This window comes from Oryx dammah, unplaced genomic scaffold (assembly GCF_014754425.2).
Source record: "Oryx dammah isolate SB20612 unplaced genomic scaffold, SCBI_Odam_1.1 HiC_scaffold_8, whole genome shotgun sequence".
Taxonomy (NCBI): Eukaryota; Metazoa; Chordata; class Mammalia; order Artiodactyla; family Bovidae; genus Oryx; species Oryx dammah.
In genome coordinates, this window is record NW_024070192.1 from 27748595 (window position 1) to 27769232 (window position 20638).

General features: G+C 55.6%; 2 protein-coding genes across 5 annotated transcripts in view; one reads left to right on the forward strand and one right to left on the reverse strand.

Annotated features, from left to right (window-relative positions):
* DRC3 (dynein regulatory complex subunit 3) overlaps positions 1-7405 on the forward strand; it is a 19817-nt gene extending 12412 nt beyond the window's left edge. For all 4 annotated transcript variants that reach the window (XM_040245814.1, XM_040245813.1, XM_040245812.1 and 1 more), the window contains exons 9-14: positions 302-476; positions 2578-2709; positions 4804-4874; positions 6015-6138; positions 7003-7134; positions 7232-7405. In XM_040245814.1, the coding sequence (XP_040101748.1) occupies positions 302-476; positions 2578-2709; positions 4804-4874; positions 6015-6138; positions 7003-7134; positions 7232-7345 (748 nt within the window). In that variant the 3' untranslated portion in view covers positions 7346-7405. The remainder of the gene's footprint in view (positions 1-301; positions 477-2577; positions 2710-4803; positions 4875-6014; positions 6139-7002; positions 7135-7231) is intronic.
* A 509-nt stretch (positions 7406-7914) lies between these two features.
* On the reverse strand, positions 7915-20612 carry ATPAF2 (ATP synthase mitochondrial F1 complex assembly factor 2). Its single transcript, XM_040245816.1, has 8 exons — positions 20306-20612; positions 13963-14007; positions 13575-13720; positions 12763-12860; positions 11338-11418; positions 9534-9646; positions 9044-9159; positions 7915-8332 (listed from the first exon to the last, which is right to left on the reverse strand). Exons 1-8 carry the CDS (start codon positions 20436-20438, stop codon positions 8177-8179), a joined length of 888 nt encoding a protein of 295 aa, XP_040101750.1. The 5' UTR covers positions 20439-20612; the 3' UTR covers positions 7915-8176.
* Between the last annotated feature and the right edge of the window lie 26 nt (positions 20613-20638).

Sequence of the window (20638 nt, forward strand, 5' to 3'; positions counted from 1 at the left end):
TAGAAGCCTGAGTTGGTGAACTGGTGAACAGGGACAGTGACCGAGGGTCGAGTGCCAGCCTGGGAAGCCACACCCAAAGCTCCGATCTCGGAGCTTCACATGTGAGGTGGGGAGGGGGACGGGACCCACCAGCAAGTGCTTCTCCTCCACCTCGCCACTCTCGACCTTCCCCTCCTCCTACGTCTCCCGCAGTGCAGCCCCCCCCCAGGCACCCCCCCCCCAGGCAGTCCAGCCCCAGGCAGCCCACCCCCCAGGCAGCCCACCCTCCAGGGCAGCTGCAGGCTTCCTTAACAGTCTTCACCTACAAGGATAAGTTTGTCATCATCTGTCTGAACATCTTTGAGTATGGCTTGAAGCAGCAGGAGAAGCGAAAGGCAGAGCTAGACACCTTCATGGAGTGTGTGCAGGAGGCCATCCAGGAAAACCAGGAGCAGGGCAAGCTCAAGATTGCCAAGTTTGAGGAGAAGCACTTGCTGGTGGGTCCCGTCCCCCTCCCCACCTCCCGCTGCAGGTGCCCACCTGCCAGAGGCCCAGCCCCTCCCCTCTGACGACCCAAGCCCCTCGGTCACTGTCCCTGTTCACCAGTTCACCAACTCAGGCTTCTACCTGCCCCACCCACTGTGGCTCCTCCACTATCCCAGGCTCACGGTGGGGTCGCCACAACTTTTTGCCTCGGTGGTGCCATTACCCCGGTGGTCACAACAAAGAGGATGACCACTGCGCTTGAGTGCCAGCCTGGGAAGCCACCCCCAGCCAGGCCCCCCCTCTCCTAGGGGTCAGCACTGCTCGGGGCACCTCTCCTGGGGCTGCATACAGCAGGGTGAGCCGCAGACTGTGCAGAGGGGCTGCACCGCCAGCAGGGCCATGTGTACTCGGCAGAGAGGTTTCAGTTAACCTTGCTTTTGCAGACAGGATTACTGACCTGCTCCAAAGCTATGGACTTTCCTTTCGTCCAGAAACCACTGGCACAGCAAGCCCGTGAGTGCCCACAGCATCCAGGTTAGAGGAGCGAGAAGCTGGTTGAGGACTTAGTTTAAAGAGGAGGAACCCCCCGCCCCCACCGGTGACACGGGTCAGGCTGACAGGGCTCCCAGGGTTCCCATTAACGAGAGCCACCTTCAGCCAGAGCTTCAGACCTCAGCGCAGGAGCTCGTTTGTTCACACGTGTGTTGCGTGTGTCCTGAAGAAGGTTTTAAACTGTTTTGAGCATTCTTCTGACATTGAAAACGGGAGGATTTCACAGAACTGTGGTTGCCAACGTCCCTGGCAGTGGCTGCCCGTGGGCCAGCCGAGTGTCCCAGTCCCCGTCCCCATCACATTGGGTCCCTGTAGCCACTGGACTTGGGATGTCTGGACGTCCTCCAACCGGTACTCCTGGAGCCCCGGGCGGACTGGTTGACCTAGCTCCCAGGTCTGGGGCATGTCTTCGGGGAGAGCTGATGCCCCCCCCACCATGGCGATGCTCAAATGTCACCTCAGACTAGGCAGCGGACCCGAGCCTTCTCTTCCGGGGCTCTTATAATATGCCCTCACCCATCTGGTTTTTGATCTCTTTGTTTCTGTCTCTCTCTCTCTCTTTTTTTTTTTTTAAAGATTACTTTGTAGCAACTCTTTATAGATTGGGAAATTAGCCCCATGTCAGTGAAATGAGTTGCAAATATTTCCCTGTTTCCTATTTGTCTTGCCATTATGTCTATGGCACTTCTGACATTCAGAATTTTTAAAAAATTAATGTAGTAGAAATTATCAATCTTTTCTTCCAGTCACACCTAGGAAGGATTTCTCCACTCTGAGATTATTAAAGGCCCCCCCTTTCTTTCTTGAGGTACTTTTATGGCTTTATTTTTTACATGTTAATCTTCCCTCTGTCGGGATTTGCTTTCACATCAGGCTTGAGCTAGGGAGGAAGCCTGACCTTCCTCCAGATGGGGCGGCCATGACCACAAGCACCCTTCACCTCCAGTCTTGCTGGGTCACTTGCTGGTCACTGACATTGCATCCAGCAGCCGAACCCCCAGGCCCTTCATTAGTAAACGGCTGGTACTGGGTGCAGCTCCGACTACCCATGCTGTCCAGCCCACTAGCACTTCTCTTCACAGACGGACCTATGTCTGCTTACCGCTGGCGGCTACTTGCTCACAGGGCACTGTGGGGGTCCAACCTTGTGTTATAATCCTCTTCACTGCCCCGCTGGTCCTGGACCCCTCCCTGATCAGAGCCCCACTGAGCCAAGACCTCAGAGATGCCACCCCATCCCCTGGCTTTGTGATGCTCAGGCTCTCTGCCCCTGCACCCAAGGAGATGGGAGTCACTTGAGGCCACACAGTGACCCAGCCTGGTCCTGATTCAGGTCCAGGTGACTCTGAAGCCATTGTCCCCTCCACCTCCAATAACTCCCCAGATGGTGGAGCCTCTGCTCTGACCGCCTCCATCCTGCATGGAGGGGGCAGAGCTGACACTTGAATGTGGGCTGACCCCAGAATCCAGGTTCCGACCCACAAAACCAAACCACCGCCTGTCATTTCAGGAATTACATTTCATCGTAGATTTCTGCCTAAAGCACAGTTTTGTTTGCAGAGTTTAAACTCGATCCGAGAGGAGAGTGAACTGAGTAACGTCGAGGCAAAGATAGTGCAGTATAGCGAGGACATCACAGAGCTGTTCAACGTGCTCATGACGCTGGAGATGCAGCTGGTGGAGCAGCTGGAGGTGAGGCGGGCCTGGGTGCAGCTCCAGTGCAGGAATCGGATGAGGGGCCTGGCGTGGCTGTGAGCGTGAGCCACGGCTGCAGCGAAGGAACCCGCCAAGGCCACACCTCCTGGGGGCCAGAACCCTGCGGTGCGAATCTGCGGCCCACATGAGAGCTTTCTGTGCCTCCAGCACTTTCCAGTCACTGGGATGCCCAGTGGTCCTTGTGCAGCACAAGAATTGAGCTCGTCTCTCTGGAGTGAGCACCCGACCCAGGAAGAGCCCGGAGCCCCGGCAGGGAGAGTCTTTGCTTAGACCCATGGAGCTGTTAAAAAACAAAGTGGGCCCCCACTTTCCACCCACCCCACCTCCAATCTGGAGATCTGGGATGGAGCCAAGGCTGCCGGCACTGCCACTTGTAGCTACCATATCTCAGGGCAGAGTAAGGAGCCTAACAGTGCTGCTACCTGATCTGGGGCAGCCAGACCGACCTGTGCATTCAGCAGGCAGCCAGCAGCCAAGGCTGGGCCCTGAGCACAGTGATGAACAGAACAGGCTGGGCAGAGACAGTGACCCACAGACTGGGAGAGGTTCCTGCCGTGTCTCTGAGAAGAGCTTGCCCCCCACGGGGGCTCTGGCACCGCTGAAAACGGCCCACCGGTGTCAGGGCTCAGGCAGTAGCTCCCAACCTTCCCAAGCAGGGAGCCCCCTTTCTATCACCCCCGCAGTCCTCCGGAACTTGTGCTTGTCTTACTAATGGCCAAAAAGCTATCAAGTAGAGCCCTTGCTTTTCAGTGTTGTTGTTTTCAGTTGCTAAGTTGTGTCCAAATCTTTGCAACCCCAGACTGCAGCCTGCCAGGCTCCTTTTTCCTCCACTGTCTCCCGGAGCTTGCTCAAACTCATGTGCACTGAGTCAGTGATGCCATCCAACCATCTCATCCTCTTCTCGCCTGCTTCTCCTCCTGACCTCAATCTGTCCCAGCAAAAAGGTCTTTTCCAAAGAGTCGGCTCTTCACATCAGGTGGCCAAAGATTCAGCTGCAGCATCAGTCCTTCCTATGAATATTTAGGGTTGGTTTCCTTTAGGTCTCATCAATGACTCTATTTTCATTTATTACAAGTGTTAACACACATTTGAAAGATGTATACTTAGCTCGGCTTCCGCAGTCCTCAGACTCAACCTGCACTCCCTGTGCTCTCAGCCCACCCTGTGGCCCCTGGAGTCTAGGGCAGGTCAGGGGCGTGACCACCCTGCGACTCAGGGGCAGCAGCCCTCCCCATGGCACCTGGGTGAGGCTGGATGCCTTGACGAGCACTGGATGCAGCTGTGCAGGGTCACCCTCACAGAGAAAGGTGGGAGCCTTGAAAGCAAGAGGCCTGGGGAGCAGCCGGCACTCCCAAGGGTCTCCTCTTGCCAGGCACCTCCCAAAGCATTTTGTGTAAAGAAGTCCATTCCTGCTTCACCACAACCTATGTGGAAGAAATCCATTTCACAGAAGAGGAAGCTGAGGCCCAGGGAAGTTAATGACTTCCCCTGAGTTGCAGACAGTGGTGGAGCTGGCAGGCAGCCTAGCTCCTAGCAACTCCTTCCTTTTGTTTCTGTGGAGGTGATGGAGGCAGGGGGCTTCCCTGGTGGCTCAGACAGTAAAGAATTTGCCTACAATGCAGGAAACTCAGGTTTGATCCCTGGGTGGGGAAGATTCCCCTGGAGAAGGAAATGACAACCCATTCTAGTATTCTTGCCTGGAGAATTTCATGGACAGAGGGGCCTGATGGCTTACAGTCCATGGGGCCAGATGCCACTGGGAAGCCCCAGAAAGGGCAGAGCTCTGTGTGTGCATACTTGTGGAGGGTTGGGGGGGCAAGCAGAGAGACAGCACAGGCTAAGGCCTGGAGAAGGCACCCACTAAAGCCCTGAGGCTGAGGGGTGAGCGAGAGAACAGGCTGGAGGGTGACAGCTGAGGGAAGGTGGTCACCACCCCCTGTGAGGCCAGGCGGTTGGTCTTTACCCTCAAGGTCTTGGGTCACCACCCGGTCAGCGGTAAGCAGCACTGTGGCTCTGGCGTGAAGTCAGTGGAGTTCATGTCTAAACGCACGTGTTCTTTATCATTTCCAGGAGACTATAAACATGTTTGAAAGGAACATTATCGACCTGGTGGGACTCTTTGTGGAGAACGTCCAGAGCCTATATCCTTTCCTTGAGGACCCTCCGGGGAGGCACTGTGGGCCAGGGGCTCCTGCCCGCAACATAGTGCCCACCACCAGACCCACGGGGAGGTGCCCACATTCTAAACCAAAGACACAGAGGGTAGAGCTTCTGCACTGCTTACGAAAGATGAAAATAAGTGGGGTCTCTTCCAGGTGGCTCCCTGTGGGTTCCCATGCCTGCTGCCTCCCACTGCCACCAAAGCCCTAGACACACTGGCAGAGAGTAAAAAGCCAACACTATAATCAGATTTCACGTTTTACCAGAACTGCCTATGCCCCGTTTGACTTACAGGAAGATCTGTATCTCCACCAAGGTGAGATTAAACAGGACCCTGTTTAATGGGCATCTCCACCTTTGAAACTGGGGTTGTAAAACCTCCCATTCTCACCGAGGAAGGAAGCCCACCTTCAAGAGGTGGAGGTTTGCCAACCCTCTGGAACGTTTAAGGAGTGTTTCCTGACCCCCAGCTCAAAGGCGCCTTGTTAGAGCAGATAGCGGGTTGCTCCACAGGCTGCTGCCTGCAGCACAAGTGACCTCACCTGGAGACCACATCCCAGAATCCTCCCCCCGGACCAGCCCATGCTGCAGGTGCTGGGCCCAGGGGTAGGCAACCTCTATGCTGATGCCACTGACAAGTCATCCGTAATCAGATCAGTGTCAGGTAAGGGGCTGACATGTGGGGGCATGCCGGCCCTTTTGTCACCTGAACTCAGGGCCCTGAAGTTCACCCCTGTCCTCCTGGGCCCAATCCTTCTGTCAGAGCAATGGTGGAAGCCGAGCGGAGGTCAGGACCCTCCCTGAGGGAGAGTCCACTAAGTGAGGACCAGAGGGTGGGCCAGAGGGATCAGCTGGAGAGGTGAGGAGGACGTTTCCGGCTCAGGGGGCAGCAGAGGATGGGGAGAAGTGATTCCTAGAGGAGGCCTTCAGGATACAACGGAGAGTGAGAGCTGCAAGCAGCGGGGACAAAGGGCTGTGGGGGAGGGGACCAGAAGGGAGCCCAAGGGGTGTGGAGGGAGCCGGAGGACTCAGAGGGCCCGTAAGGGGAGGACAAGCTGGGCCAGTTCAGGGGAGGGTGCCCCAGCCTGCGTGGACTGGCCTTGGCTTAACTCTGGCTGCACGATGGCGCAGTGCCGGGACCTGGAGAACCACCACCACGAGAAGGTCCTGGAGATCGCCATCAACATCCTGGAGAAGATAGTCAAGGGCGAGATGGACGAGGACCTGCCGGACGACGTGCGCTCGGTGATTCCTGGGGGGCAGGGCTGGAGTCCAGTGGGCGGAGCCCGAGCCCGGTGGGCGGTGGCATCGTGGGGCCCGCCCCCCGGAAAGCTTGAACCCCTCCGGGAGCGTTAATTTCGCACCTGCAGAAGGGGAGATAGGCAGGTGACAGGCGAGCAAGTAAAGCACTCAGAGCGGCCCCACTAAAGAGGAGCTCCTGACCACTATGTGGTTTCAACTGACAGGCTGGTTGAAACCTTTGGGTTTGGGACAGACTGCTTTCCCAAAGTGGGGGTTCTGGCACTTTCTAAGACGCAGTGACTACAAGGGAGGTTAAGATCTGAGATTCCCTCTAGCTACTGGAGAAGCACTGCAAGGGTCTGTGCCCGCTCTGGGGACCTCCAGTCAGGCCTGGACGGGGCACTGACCCAGTGTCATCCACAGTGGGGAACCGGGTGGGAACGTGAAGGCAGGAGCCCCGGTAAGGAGCCCAGGCCAACTGGGTTGACATGAGAGCGGCAGAGACCCATTGGCGGGCGTATGGTGCCTTCTGTCCTCAGAGCAGCCCTGAGGCCCCCCGCTGGCCTCACACCCTTTTTTTTTTTTTCCCCCACCTGATGGCAGGTTTCAGGCAGGTTGGACTTGAGAACCTTGGTGAAGTCACAGGGCTGGTCCTGTCTTTGGGGGAAGGGTACGCTCCCCACAGGGACTGCCCTGCTGCCCGGGGCCCTTGCCCCATCACTGGCTCTGCTGGGCCAACAGCAAGGAAGTGGGGACACAGAGCAGGCTCTGCCTCCGCCCCCAGGGACCTCAGCCCCGCTCCGCACCGGCTCAGCAGCTCTGCGCTGAGGGTGGATCTAGGCCCCTCACCCACTCTTTCCTTCCCAGCTCTTCGTTGACAAAGACACGATAGTTAACGCAGTTGGGGCTTCACATGACATCCACCTCCTGAAGATTGACAATCGCGAGGATGAGCTGGTGACCAGGGTCAACTCCTGGTGCACACACCTGCTGGACAAGGTGAGCAGATGTGTGGCAAGGGCAGGGGGTGAAGCCACATGTGGGTGGAGGTGGGGCAGACTCAGGCAGACAGTCTCAAGATCCGCCTTGCCCTCAGATTCACAAGGATGAGATCATGAGGAACCGCAAACGTGTGAAGGAGATCAACCAGTACGTCGACCACGTGCAGGGCGAGCTGGACAGCCTGGAGTGTGGGGACCTCCTGGACTAGGGCTGCCCACCCCCCACACACACAGGTAGAGAAATAAAACACTTCTGTCAGCTTTCTCCATCCTCTTTGTGTCTGCATCTGAGCAGCTGGTGACTGCTTAGAGTGACTCCTAGGCTCTTGGCTGCCCCTTCTTGTCCAGGGCAGGCCCTTCCTCAGGGGGCCAGCTGGCTTTCCAAGGTGGAGGCCGTGAGGACCCAAGGACCCTCCGGAGCTGAGAGCACAGCTGGTGTTATCTGTGAGGTGGGGAGGTGACAAGCACCTCCTCCCAGCACACTCAGGGTGTGGGGACAGTGCTGGGGAGGCATTACCCGGAGGGAAGGTGGGTGAGCAAGGCTCGGTGGCTCTGGAGCCTTTGTGACCGAATCTTGCAGACTCCTCCCGCTCCCTCACTTGGGCCCAGGCACCCAAGACCCCCCTGTGCCAGGGCCCTGCAGTGGCTCCTTGAACAGGATGTGTGCATGTCAGGTGACCTTGCCCAGGCTTTTAACCCAGGAACAACAAAGATTGTTTTCTGTTTTCAAAAGTAAATAACTTTGCTAAAACAGTAGGAACAAACAGAAACAAACAGCTTCACTTTAAAAGTTTGATTAAAAACCAGGGGAAAAAAAAGGTTGAGGGCCACTAAGACCTCCCAGACAAGAAAGTCCTGGTGGGCAGCGAGCGTCCTGCAGGTTAGCGGGGTGGCCTCCGGGACCCAGACATGACAGTAGGAACAAGACGAGGGGCAGCTCCTCTCACTTCCAGGCGGAGAAACGTTCGGTATAACCAGTCACTGGTACCTGCGCCCTGGCTCAGCCCAAACCAGCCTCCACTGGCCACAGCATCTCCATCTCAGGCTGAGGGCTGGCGTGACCCCTGCAGCAGCTTGTGCTTGATGGCCATGCTCTCGGAGCAGAGATGCACAAAGAGGGTGCCGGCGGCCGTGCGCGCCCGCAGCTCCTGCAGCTCATAGTCGTGGGCCCACTCGATGTTGCCCCACTTCTGGATCTGAGGAGAGGATGGGACAGGCTGCAGGGTGACTGCCAAAGCCACGACCCCCCACGGCTGAGGGGAGGAGGCATGCAGGGGAGCGGCAGGTGAGAATGGAGGCCCGGCCTGCCCACCCTGACACTCGGGACCTGCCTGGGGGTCCAGAACATCTGAAGAGCGTTTTATACGGAGAACTGTTTGTCAGGGAGAAAGTGAGGTTCAAGGAACAACGGCCCCGCTTGGGTCCTGCAGCCAAGGACAGAGCCCAGACCAGAAGCCAGGCTTCCTGCTCCTGCTGCCCGCCCCCGCCCCCACCCAGCCAGTTCTGACACCAGTGTTGCCGGCTCTCTCGTGACACAAACCAGCTTCTCCCCCTGGCATTTTTCCAAGCAGATAACTAGACCAACTTGGGAAAAACTGTCATTACAAAAGGCTTTTCATCATGCTAGGAGTCAATTTGTAATAGCAATTAACCTTCTGAGGCTGGAGAAGTAACAAGGGAACTGCAGAGAACATGGTGATTCTGAGTTAAAAAAATGCCAACGGCAGAGCAGCCAAGCCTTGTTCATTCTGAGCCACTACATCAGACATGGACTCAAAGCAGCCTCGGTGAGCCAGGGTGCCTGTCTGCGTGTCCAGGCTTAGCCTCCGTGAGCAAACAGGCGGCCCCAGGGCACCTGGGGGGCCACCCGGAGCCTCCACTACAGTGGGGCTCCAGCTCCGCCTCACCTGGTACTCCTCCTCCAGGCGCGACAGTAGGACAGCCTGCTCCACCGTCAGATGCAGGTCCATCAGGCCCAAGGTCAGCACCAAGGACTTGAGCTGGGTCACCACAAACTCAATCCCTACGGGGACACAGCCAGGTTGGCCCCGGGGTCCTGCTGTGTGCAGGGAGCCGCCAGGTGGGGTGCCAGCCCCTCCACATTCTCAGGAGCCTCTGCTCTCCTCAGGAGTCCCTCCTCTGCCCCTGCCTGGGAAGGCACCAGACCTGGCTCTGCCCGTCAGAGCGAGTTCTCCACCCCTGTGACTATAGCCGGGACAGGGGGACTGGAATGGAGGCTCCTGAAAACAGCCATGTCCTCCTGGAAGGGGTGAGCCTGCCAGTCCATGAATCAGGTGACAGCGTCTCCCCTGCCAACCCAGTGCTCCGGTAACCCTGGGCTCTGCACACAATGCCCATCATGCCCACCCTCCATGGCCCACAGGAAATACCACGCACCCTGCAGGGCCCACATGTTGTAAGAGGCCAAGTGGCTGACCAGCACCTCCCGAGTCCGGGCAGGGATGCTGGGCCCCGTGATGCTGGTGGAAGAGCCGATCTCCACGCCGTATCTAGAAGGAAGAGGCCCCGCGTGAGTCTGTCCAGCTGCACAGCCCCGCTTCTGCCCAGAAGCAAAGCCCCAGCTTGCCCAGCACACACAGGCCCCATTGGGGGTTTTGGGAGCCACTGCCGTCAGGCCTCCTAACCTATAACCTTCTGTCCCTTAGGAGCAGAGGACAGATCAACTATGCATGAAGCTAGGGCTGGCAAGTTAGGAAGCAGGGGCCACAGGCAGCTCCTGAAACTTGAACTCATTGGCATGAAGGTCCATCAGAGCCGTGGGCTGCCTGCTTTTCAGAAGGAAGTCTTCACATGTGAACCATAAAAGGCTTCTTTCAAATATTGTTTTCCTTACAATGGTATTTGTATACATCCTGTGGTTAGTCACTAAGCCGTGTCTAATTCTTGTAACCCCATGGACTGTACCCTGACAGATTTCTCTGTCCATGTCCATGGGATTCTCCAGGCAAGAATACTGGAGTGGGTTGCCATTTCCTCCTCCGGGGATCTTCCCCACTCAGGGATCGAACCTGCGTCTCTTGCATTGTAGGCAGATCCTTTACCGACTAAGCCACAATCCTGTATCAGTCAATTACTTTTTCATACGTTTATTAATAAGCCTCCATCACACACACAAGGCACTGTCCCAGCGGGCATGAGGTGGCTTCAAAAACAAAACATTTTCAAGAATAATCATAGCTACGTAAAATGCAGGAAAAATGTAATGAAAGCAATTTTTGTAATTTTCTTTCATATGTCGCTGATCTTTCTCATTGGTTTAGAAACATTCTTCCTGAAGTTTCTAGTAGTACAAATGAAACACAGGAAGGGGCCACATTTTCCTTTAATCTATTAATATTATAGGTGAGAAATCTTAACTGCCACCAAAAGTGGACAACTTCGCACCACAGCAAAACCCTGCAGGCACCGAGCTCATGCCTCACGTCACCAAGCTCCCTGATGAAATGGCATGGCATCCTCACGGTTCTCTCGTGGCGTCCAGTTGTCAGGTTTTACCTGGTCCTTCAGTGCACTGGCTCCGCCTCTTACTACAAAACCAGAGGATGCCGACACATCATGGGTGCTCAGGAAATGTGTACGGATGAAAAATGCTATGTCCAAACCACTCCAAGTGCGCAAGCTTATGGAACACCAAGGTCAGAGAGCCCAGGCTAGGAGCCCTTCCCAACAACCTGGAATGAACTAAACCTGACCTAACCCTGCTCACATCACTGGTCTGTCCACTCTGCACAAGTGTCTTCCTGGGAAGGAAGCCACTGGGCCTCACCAGTCCCTGGACTATCCCTCCACAAGGCCCTGCCCAGACTGTCCTCCATGTGTGTCCAGGTCACACATCTGGCTCTGATTCAGCCACAGAGCAACTGTGACAACAAGCAGGATGGTAGCGGCCAGTGTAGGCACCACTGTGTGCCCAGCAGTGTGCAGCACTCCGTGTACTCCTTATGACACCCAGGGAGACGGGTCACAAGCCCCACACACAGAAAGCGAAGCTCAGAGGAATCAGGTCAACACCCCAAAGTCACACAGCCAATGGGGCAGAAGCACTTTAGCTGCATCTACCCCCAAGGGGGCCTGTACTGTCCAAGTCCCCTGGTGCCCTGAATTCAGAACATCAACCAGCTCAGGGCCCTGGCTGTCCAGTGTGGCCCGGACCCCAGCTGCCGGGTGTGGGGCATCTCACCTCCTCTCAGCCCAGCTGATGACTGGGTCCCACTCATTCCTCTGCAGCTCCACCAGCGTCTCTGGTTCTTCCACCCTGTAGCTAATTCAGTGCAAAAGTGCCTCCATTAATAAAAAACTACAATTCTCTCATCCAGTGACAGATACAGAAACATGAAAGGCAACAGCAGAAAACCTCTCCACCACCACCCCTCCACCCCTGCCTTCCCCCTATATTAGCAGGGCTCTCAAAGAGCAGCCCAGGGCTTATCCAGGACCTGCTGGAAACCCACACCCTCACAGGGTGGAGACCAGGAGCCTGCAGCTTCATAAGCCCTCCAAGGGTTCCCTGGACCCTTGACTTTGAGTCCCACTGTCCCAAACGTCCCTGATTATTGACCAGTCAGGGCCCACAGCGCTGCCCAGTGCTACTCGTCACACTACACTGTCCTGACTCGCACCCCAGGTCCTAGGATTCTGTGCCAGCTCATCACTGCATCCTGCCGTCTCCTCCTCTCCCAAGAGGCGGCAAGACCCAGCTGCCTGTGCACCCCTTGCAAGCCTGCCTCCCTCCCAATTACAGATGCGGCCGCTGGTGGCCCTGCCTGACGCCCCCTCAGGCCAGGCCACTGTCCTGACCAAGAGACAGAGCTAGGGTCAGCTGAGTTCAAGGGTGTCGCAGACAGGAACCCAACGGGTGAGCTCAGGGAGGCCAGGCTGGTGTGAGCACAAGTGGCAGAGAGGCAGTGGGGGTGCAGAGGGATGGAGGGGGTGCTGCCCAGTGGGGAAGAGCGGGCCTAGGGCAGAGGGAGGCTCCCATGGCTCTGCTTTCTGAGCCGGGATGCTCCCAAGAAGACCCCCCTCCCTGAGCTGGACTGGAAGGGCTACCTCCTTGTCACCAAACTGTCCCCAACATAGACGGCATAGATATTCCAACAGCAGCACCACGGCCTCTGCAGGGAACCGCTCTGCCCCTCGCCCCAGAGCAGACCTCAAGTGCCACCTGGGCGGTAACGCCAGAGCATCTGGGGGGCTCAACTGTTCCTTCCACATCCAGTCGACACCCTAAGAACCTGGCTGCGAAAACGAGCCGAGGAGGAGACCAGCTTCTGGATGCCAAGGACAGACCATCTGCAGCCCAGCTGAGGAGCGATGACCATGCCTGTGAGAACCTGCTAACGGTCAGAAGTGACCCCTGGGCCGTGGAGCCTGCGACAGCCACAGAGGCCAACAGCCCCTGCGTCCCAGGCTGGGGGACAGCTGCCAGGCTACAGGAGGGCTGGTCCCAACACTGGTGCAGCCGGCACGTCCTCTCTCCCGGGGTCTGCAGAGCAGTAGAGTGCTGAGGAGTCAGAGGGTCCACTGCTTCCTCCACGGAGACCACTCTGAGCAAAAGGCCCGAGGGACTTGCTGGGGCCCTGGGAAAGGCTGCCCACATGTCCATTACCAGACGGTGTCAGTGTCCAAGAACTTCACGGCCGCCCGGATGAGCTGGTCCTTGTCCCGCTGGGTGGGGTTGTCCAGAGACGTGTTGCACAGTGTGGTCTGGATCAAAGGCACAGAGAGAAAGCCCGTCAGCATCCTGAGGGCCTTGCCCAGGCCCCGGGAGGAATGAACTCCCTCAAGGTCTCAGGCTCTGTACCACCAGGCCCTGTGGTATTTTCCAGGAGGTGCTACCACTGTGACAGCAGTGATATCTCAGAGCCGTGGACACCCAGGCCCAAGGAGACCACAGTCAAGAGACGTGAGTGCGCTGCTGGATCCGGGCAAGTCGCTCACCACCCGGCCCCCTGAGCCTCAGAAGGCGGGGGACAGAGCTGCCAGGCCAGGACAGCGTCTCTGGATCCTCCCTGTGGACTGCAGGCTGCAGAGCCCCTCTAAGACTCCGTCTGCAGCCATCACCCCTGCTCCCCCACAGTCCAGGGGAGGCTGGCTCACAGGCCTGAGGCCGAGGAGCCTGCCTAGGGCCTGGGTCCATGTGCCAGGAAACATGGACTCTCCACATGTTGTCTCTTCCTGACCCAGACCACCACAGAGCACAAGAGCCAACCAAACAAAGCGTGGCTGCTGCAGCAGAAAAGTGGCTAGGGAAGGACGTGTGCCCCAAGACTCTGGAAGAACCAGGCCCGGGCTGGGAGTGGGGTGGGCTGTCTACCGGGGGCCTCCCAGAACCTTACTGGAATCAGGACAGGACACGTACTCCTGCCCAGGGCCCCAGGAAGCCTGTGGTGGCCACAGGGGCGGGCTGTGACCTGTTACCAGGTGCATGGTGTACATCTTGATGGTGTCCTGCTGGGAGTCCCACTCAGTGGCCACAGCAATGGCCAGGGCCTCGCTGGGGACAGTGAAGAGCTTGCCCTGGGGCGTCCTCAGCTTCCTGTGGTCCAGGTTGATCTCAAAGCCACCTTGAAAGATCAAACGGAAACCTCTCAGGTTGATAGGCAGAGTGGAATGATCACCTCTATATTTGGCTACTTGATTTGATGCAAGATGCCCCAAGTCCCTTCGTGGGGAATGGCTTATAGAAACATACCCAACAAGAGCGCTGGGACAAGCTCACTAAGGAGCTGGCTGTAGGTGAAAAGTGTCCCTCACCTCCCATTCACAGAAATAAAAACAAGAGGCAGAGAAAATTCCAGACACTCACCTTCACCCTGTGAGATGCTGACATTCTGATAGAACCTCTTCCTTTCTGTGGGAAAGATTTTTTAAAAAGGGCAGTTAAAGGAGGAGTGGAGGCGCTCATGACCTCACTGCTGACACTGACTGACCACCCAGACTTCCATGGCAGCGCCCGGTCTCCTCGCTCCACATGGTCAATAGCTACTGGGTAAAGCAGGGGAGGAGGAGCCACAGCCCCACCAGCTCCCAAGGACAGTGGCTGTGTCATGAAGCTGCAGCTTGCCTGACTCCAAGACTTCTTCAACACCCCTCCACCCGCCGGCACAACACAATAGAATCTACAGATGGTGTGACCACCAACATGATGAAGTATTACGATGGCAAAATTTACCACCTTTGTCTGAAATCACAATAGTAATTCTCTCATACCTTTGACCCAAGTAGGAAGTTCCCACTGCCCACTGTTTTATGTGCCAGCCTGGTCTCACTCAGACAGCAGGTAAGACCGAGTCCAGAGGCCCCTGCATCTGTTGGGAGACTTGGGTCAAGGCGTCCAGACTATGTCCAGCATGTTTTCCAGTGCCTAGTAGGGCAGCAAGTCCAAGGCCAGATCCAGCAGGAAGCAGAGGGCTGGGGTGGGGGGATCTGAAGACTCTGATCCATCTCTGGGGGAGGGGCTTGGGGGAGGGGCCCACCCATCAGCAAGAAGTGCCAGCAGAGCATTCCACACATGCCAACGGCTGTAGATGGGTTGAGAGACCTGGGGGTTGAGGGGCAGCTGGGGGTGGGGGTGGGGGTGGTTGGAGGCAGAGATGGATGACAGAGCCTGAACCACACAAAGCTGCCGGGATAGCGAGGTCTCCCTCAAGGGGGTCTTCGTCCTCTGCCTACCTCCTCTGCCCTGGCCAGGCCACTTCTGCACCTGATCAGAGATGTCAGCCAGTGGGCTCAGGGCTCTGCTGGGGGGAGGAACAAACTTGCTGAGGACCAGCCCCCTCCCAGGGCAGGACTCAAAAGCCACCCCTGAGGTGCATCCTGTCTCATGGGACAACGGACACTAATCCAGGCGAACAATAAAGCAACCATGGACGCCAGAGGACCAGACAAGCTGCAAACATGCACCGGAAGGCTCGTCTCATCTGGGCTAGAGAAAGACCTCCTCACAGCCAGATGGCACCCAAGAGCCGCAGGAGAGTGGGCAGGCCCACCTGCACTGATGGCTTTCCAGGGCGTGGGGGTGGGGAGTTTCCAGGAGAAGGAACAGTTCACAGGAAGGTGCTGGGCCTCAGAGAGCAGGTTTCAGAGCTAGGAAGGTGGTGTGCAGGGTGAGCCTGCAGTCACAGGGCAGAGGATGGCTAGAGAGGCCCAGATCTGGGGAGGAGACTGGCAGGTCACCGCAAGGAGGGCTGACGAAGTAGGGAGACACGCTGGGGGTTCACACAGGCGCTGAGAACAGGATCCGGAAAACTCAATTGGTGGAATCCACACTCCCCAATTTCAAAAGACGGAGGTTTTCTGCCTGGACCCTCCCAGGTCCTGGGTCTCATGAGACAAGTCATGAGACCAGGAGCCCGTGAAGCACCCACATGTTCAGTGATGAGGTGAGCTGACAGCAATGGAAACCCCATCCTTGGAGATGGGAGAGACAAGCTAGTCACAATGAACCCTTATTTTGAGCACAAATCACTCCCTTTACAGAATATCTGTTTCTATGGCAAAACCACACTTTAGTTCAGTTCAGTTCAGTCGCTCAGTCATGTCCGACTCTTTGCAACCCCATGAATCGCAGCACGCCAGGCCTCCCTGTCCATCACCACCTCCCGGAGTTCACTCAGAGTCGCGTCCATCGAGTCAGTGATGCCATCCAGCCATCTCATCCTCTGTCGTCCTCTTCTCCTCCTGCCCCCAATCCCTCCCAGCATCAGAGTCTTTTCCAATGAGTCAACTCTTCGCATGTGGTGGCCAAAGTACTGGAGTTTCAGCTTTAGCATCACTCCTTCCAAAGAAATCCCAGGGCTGATCTCCTTTGGAATGGACTGGTTGGATCTCCTAGCAATCCAAGGGACTCTCAAGAGTCTTCTCCAACACCACAATTCAAAAGCATCAATTCTTTGGCTCTCAGCTTTCTTCACAGTCCAACTCTCACATCCATACATGACCACAGGAAAAATCATAGCCTTGACTAGATGGACAAAGTTGGCAAAGTAATGTCTCTGCTTTCGAATATACTATCTAGGTTGGTCATAATTTTTTCTTCCAAGGAGTAAGCGTCTTTTAATTTCATGGCTGCAATCACCATCTGCAAGTGATTTTGGAGCCCCCCAAAATAAAGTCTGACACTGTTTCCACTGTTTCCCCATCTATTTCCCATGAAGTGATGGGACCGGATGCCATGATCTTCGTTTTCTGAATGTTGAGCTTTAAGCCAACTTTTTCACTCTCCACTTTCACTTTCATCAAGAGGCTTTTTAGTTCCTCTTCACTTTCTGCCATAAGGGTGGTGTCATCCTGGCAATTTTAAGGACTACGGATACAAAGAAATGCGAATGTGGAGAAGCACTGAATTTTAAAAGCTGGGCAACAGAAAACTGGCTGTATAGGCAGAGAATGCTAACAAGCTGCTGTGAAGAGAGCCTAAGTGGAAATTGATGTCCACGGGGCTCCTTTTCCCTGCAAGGTTGCTCCAATCCATATAAAGAAACAAGCGATTTTCTGTATCACCTCCCCCGACACTCCTCGTCCTGTCCCAGGCTCCCCGGGCCAGCTAGTGCTCTTTTCATCAGCCTCAATCTCCGGGCAGGCCTTTGCTAGGGACAGAACTGCAACCCCCACAATGCACCGCGAGCGGAGGCCGCACCTCCTCCGAGTGGTGTGACAGCGGTCTCTTTCTAAACAGCGGCACCTGGTGGGCCTTACGCCTCATAGCAAGATTTTGACTGCCCGCAATCCTGGGGCGGCTCTGGGCTAACGGGGGCGGGGGGGGGGCAGTATATAAAAACCCCTCTCAGCTCAGTAATAAACAGACAAGTAACCCAATTTAGAAATGGTCAAAGCATCTGAATGGACACTTCTCCAAAGAAAATGCACAAGTGTCCAAAATGCACCTAAAAAGATGTTCTTCGACATCATTCATCCTCAGTTCAGTTCAGCTCAGTTCAGTCGCTCAGTTGCGTCCAACTCTTTGAGACCCTATGAATTGCAGCACACCAGGCCTCCGTTCTCACCAACTCCCAGAGTTCACCCAAACTCACGTCCATCAAGTTGGAGATGCCATCCAGCAATCTCATCCTCTGTCATCCCCTTCTCCTCCTGCCCCCAATCCCTCCCAGCGTCAGAGTCTTTTCCAATGAGTCAACTCTTGGCATGAGGTGGCCAAAGTACTGGAGTTTCAGCTTTAGCATCAGTCCTTCCAAAGAACACCCAGGACTGATCTCCTTTAGAATGGACTGGTTGGATCTCCTAGCAATCCAAGGGACTCTCAAGAGTCTTCTCCAACACCACAGTTCAAAAGCATCAATTCTTTGGCTCTCAGCTTTCTTCACAGTCCAACTCTCACATCCATACATGACTACTGGAAAAACCATAGCCTTGACTAGACGGACCTTTGTTGGCAAAGTAATGTCTCTGCTTTTGAATATGCTATCTAGGTTGGTCATAACTTTCCTTCCAAGGTCATTCATCCTCAGGGAAATTCAAATGACAGTCCTTCACAGCAGCTAGGAAGGCCATAGTAAGACGGACAGATGTCGGTAAGGGCGCAGAGAAACTGGGACCCTCACACACTGCTGGGGAAATATAAAATGGTGCGACCACCTTGGAAAGTGGGGGGGCCAATCCTCAGAAAGTTAGTTAGCTACTGCTTGATCCAGCAAGTCTACTCTTGCGTGCGTGCCAAGTTGCTTTAGTTGTGTCCAACTCTTTGTGACCCTATGGACTGCAGTCCACCAGGCTTTTCTGTCCATGGGATTCTCTAGCCAAGAATACTGGAATGGGTTGCCATTCCCTTCTCCAGGGGCTCTTCCTGACCCATGAATCAAAGCCGGGTCTCCTGCCTTGCAGGTGAATTCTTTAACACTGAGCCACTGGGGACGTCCTGTCTATTTTTAGGTACCTCCAATGAGAAACGAAAACACATTCTCACACAAAAACCTGTATTCAAGTGTTTACAAAGGCATTCAGAACAGTCAAATGATGAAAACCACCCAAATGTTCATCAATGACTGACTGGGTAAATAAGACATGGTGTGTCCCCAAAACTAAATATTACCAGTTATGAAAAATAATGAAGTACTGACATGCGCTAACTCTAGGACGAACCTTGTGAAAGTGAAAGTGAAGTTGCTCAGTTGTGTCCGACTCTTTGCGACCCCATAGACTGTAGCCTACCAGGCTCCTCCGTCCATGGGATTTTCCAGGCAAAAATACTGGAGTGGGTTGCCATTTCCTTCTCCAGAGGATCTTCCCAACCCAGAGATCGAACCAGGGTCTCCTGCATTGTAGGCAGATGCTTTACCATCTGAGCCACCAGGGAAGCCAGGACGAACCTTGGATATACGCTAAATGGAGAAAAGCCAGTCAAAAAAGACCACATTCCATTTATATGAAATGTCCAAAATAGGGAAATCTATAGATACAGATCTCTGGTGGCTCAGAGGTTAAAGTATCTGCCTGCAATGCGGGAGACCCCGGTTCAATCCCTGGGTCAGGAAGATCCCCTGGAGAAGGAAATGGCAACCCACTCCAGTACTCTTGCCTGGAAAATCCCATGGAGGGAGGAGCCTGGTAGGTGACCGTCCACAGGGTTGCAAAGAGTCGGACACGACTGAGCAACTTCACTTCATAGATAGAGAGTGAAGTAGTGGTTGTCTAGGGCTGGAGGGATGGGGCGGGGCAGGGGGATACTCAGAGTGGCAGCTAAAGGGTACAGGGATCCTTTGGTGTCATAAGAAGGTTCCAGAACTGATGGCAGCAGAACTCTGAGTATACTGTGCTTAGTCGCTCAGTATGTCCGACTCTGCAACCCCATGGACTGTAACCCGCCAGGCTCCTCTGTCCATGGGGATTCTCCAGGCAAGAATACTGGAGTGGGTAGCCATGCCTTCCTCCAGGGGATCTTCCCAACCCAGGGATTGAACCCAGGTCTCCGGCAACAAGGGCGGATTCTTTACCATCTGAGCCATTAGGGATCATTAAACTGTACAATCTAAGTGAGTGAATTCTAAGTGCATCATCTCAGTAAAGCTGTTTTAAAATTCTTCAGGGCAAGTGTATCTACCACAGCAATTACTATAAATGGGCCAGATGACTAAACACTTTTCCCCCAAACCGCTCTAGCATCCACAGCACTGTTGGCAAACTTTTTCTGTAAAAAGCCAAAGTGTTTTAAGCTTTGCAGGCCATCCAGTGTCTGGCACAACCAGCCAACTCTGCACTGTAGTGAAAACAGCCTTAGGTGTGTGTCAATGAATGAGGGGGCCTGGGTTCCAGGAAAACTATTTACAAAAACAGGTGGCAGGCTGGCCTCCCTATCTACAGCATCTCCCTCAATCCAGCACAAGCTGTCTCTTTAGACGAGGCAGACACTGAGAAGCTAAACCACTTGTGCAGACAAGACAACTTGTAAGCAGAGACCCCCAGCTTTGACTTCACCAGTGTACTCCTCAGCTGGACAGGCAGGCTCTCTGAAGACCTTTCTTCTCTGTGCAGCTGATGGCTGGGACAGCTGGTAGGGGGCTGGAGGCCACACGGGCGTCCTCGGAACAGCTCCAACACCGCAGTGACCTTCTCCTCACCCCCACCTTCAGCACAGTACTAACTGGCAGGAAAGAAAGCGTTACTGTCTTCACTCACTTAAAGTCAGTCCCACTCTTATCCCAAAATCTTTCCCTAGGAGTAACGAAAGATCCGCTACAGAAAGCCTCATCCGAGTCGGAAGTGCAGGAAGGAGGTACGGGGTGTCAACTCCTTAGAAGAGGTGGCAGGTGTTCTGGGAGGGCAGCAGGAGGCAGGGCCAGGACAGCTGTGGAGCAAGCGGCCGGGATGGAAGACTTAAAAGCCCGAGCTTCAGGCCCCTTCAGTGCCGGTCGCGGGGACAGAGAAAGCAGCCTAGCAGACTGGCCTTTGCCCCGCAAACCTCTCAGAGTCTGCTTCGCGCCTCTAGCGCAATCCCGACTCAGAAGTCGAATTTCCCCGCTTGAAAACAAGGATGACCTCTGCTTCCCCAGTGAAAGAGAGAAAAACCGCACCTGCCAAAAGGAAACGACGCGCGTGTGCCCTGGAGCGATCCCTGCCCTTGCGGGGAACTTCTCTCCCGACGTGTGACCCTGCATGGCCGACCCCTCAGCCTGCTCCGCCCTGGCCTCTCTCACCTGCCGGGGGCACGTAGGCCCGGATGGGGGTAGGGGGCTTTGGCCCCAGCCCCTCGGAGGCGGTGAGGCCACTTCGGGGCCGGTTCAGGAGGCGACGCCCCCCATCCCGCAGCCGAAGGCAGCTCCTCCACATCGCGCGGGGGCCTCAGAGAACGACCGCTCGAGACCAGAGCTCGGGGAACACGGAACGGAGGAACCACACGCCGCGTGCTCGGACTCCACAAACCTCCTCACCGGTCGCCGGCACCCTCACCCTCTCTGGGCGCCGCCATGTTGCGCACGACACTCGTAGCGCGCCGTCGCCGCGCGCCTCAGCGCACGCCGCAGCCAATC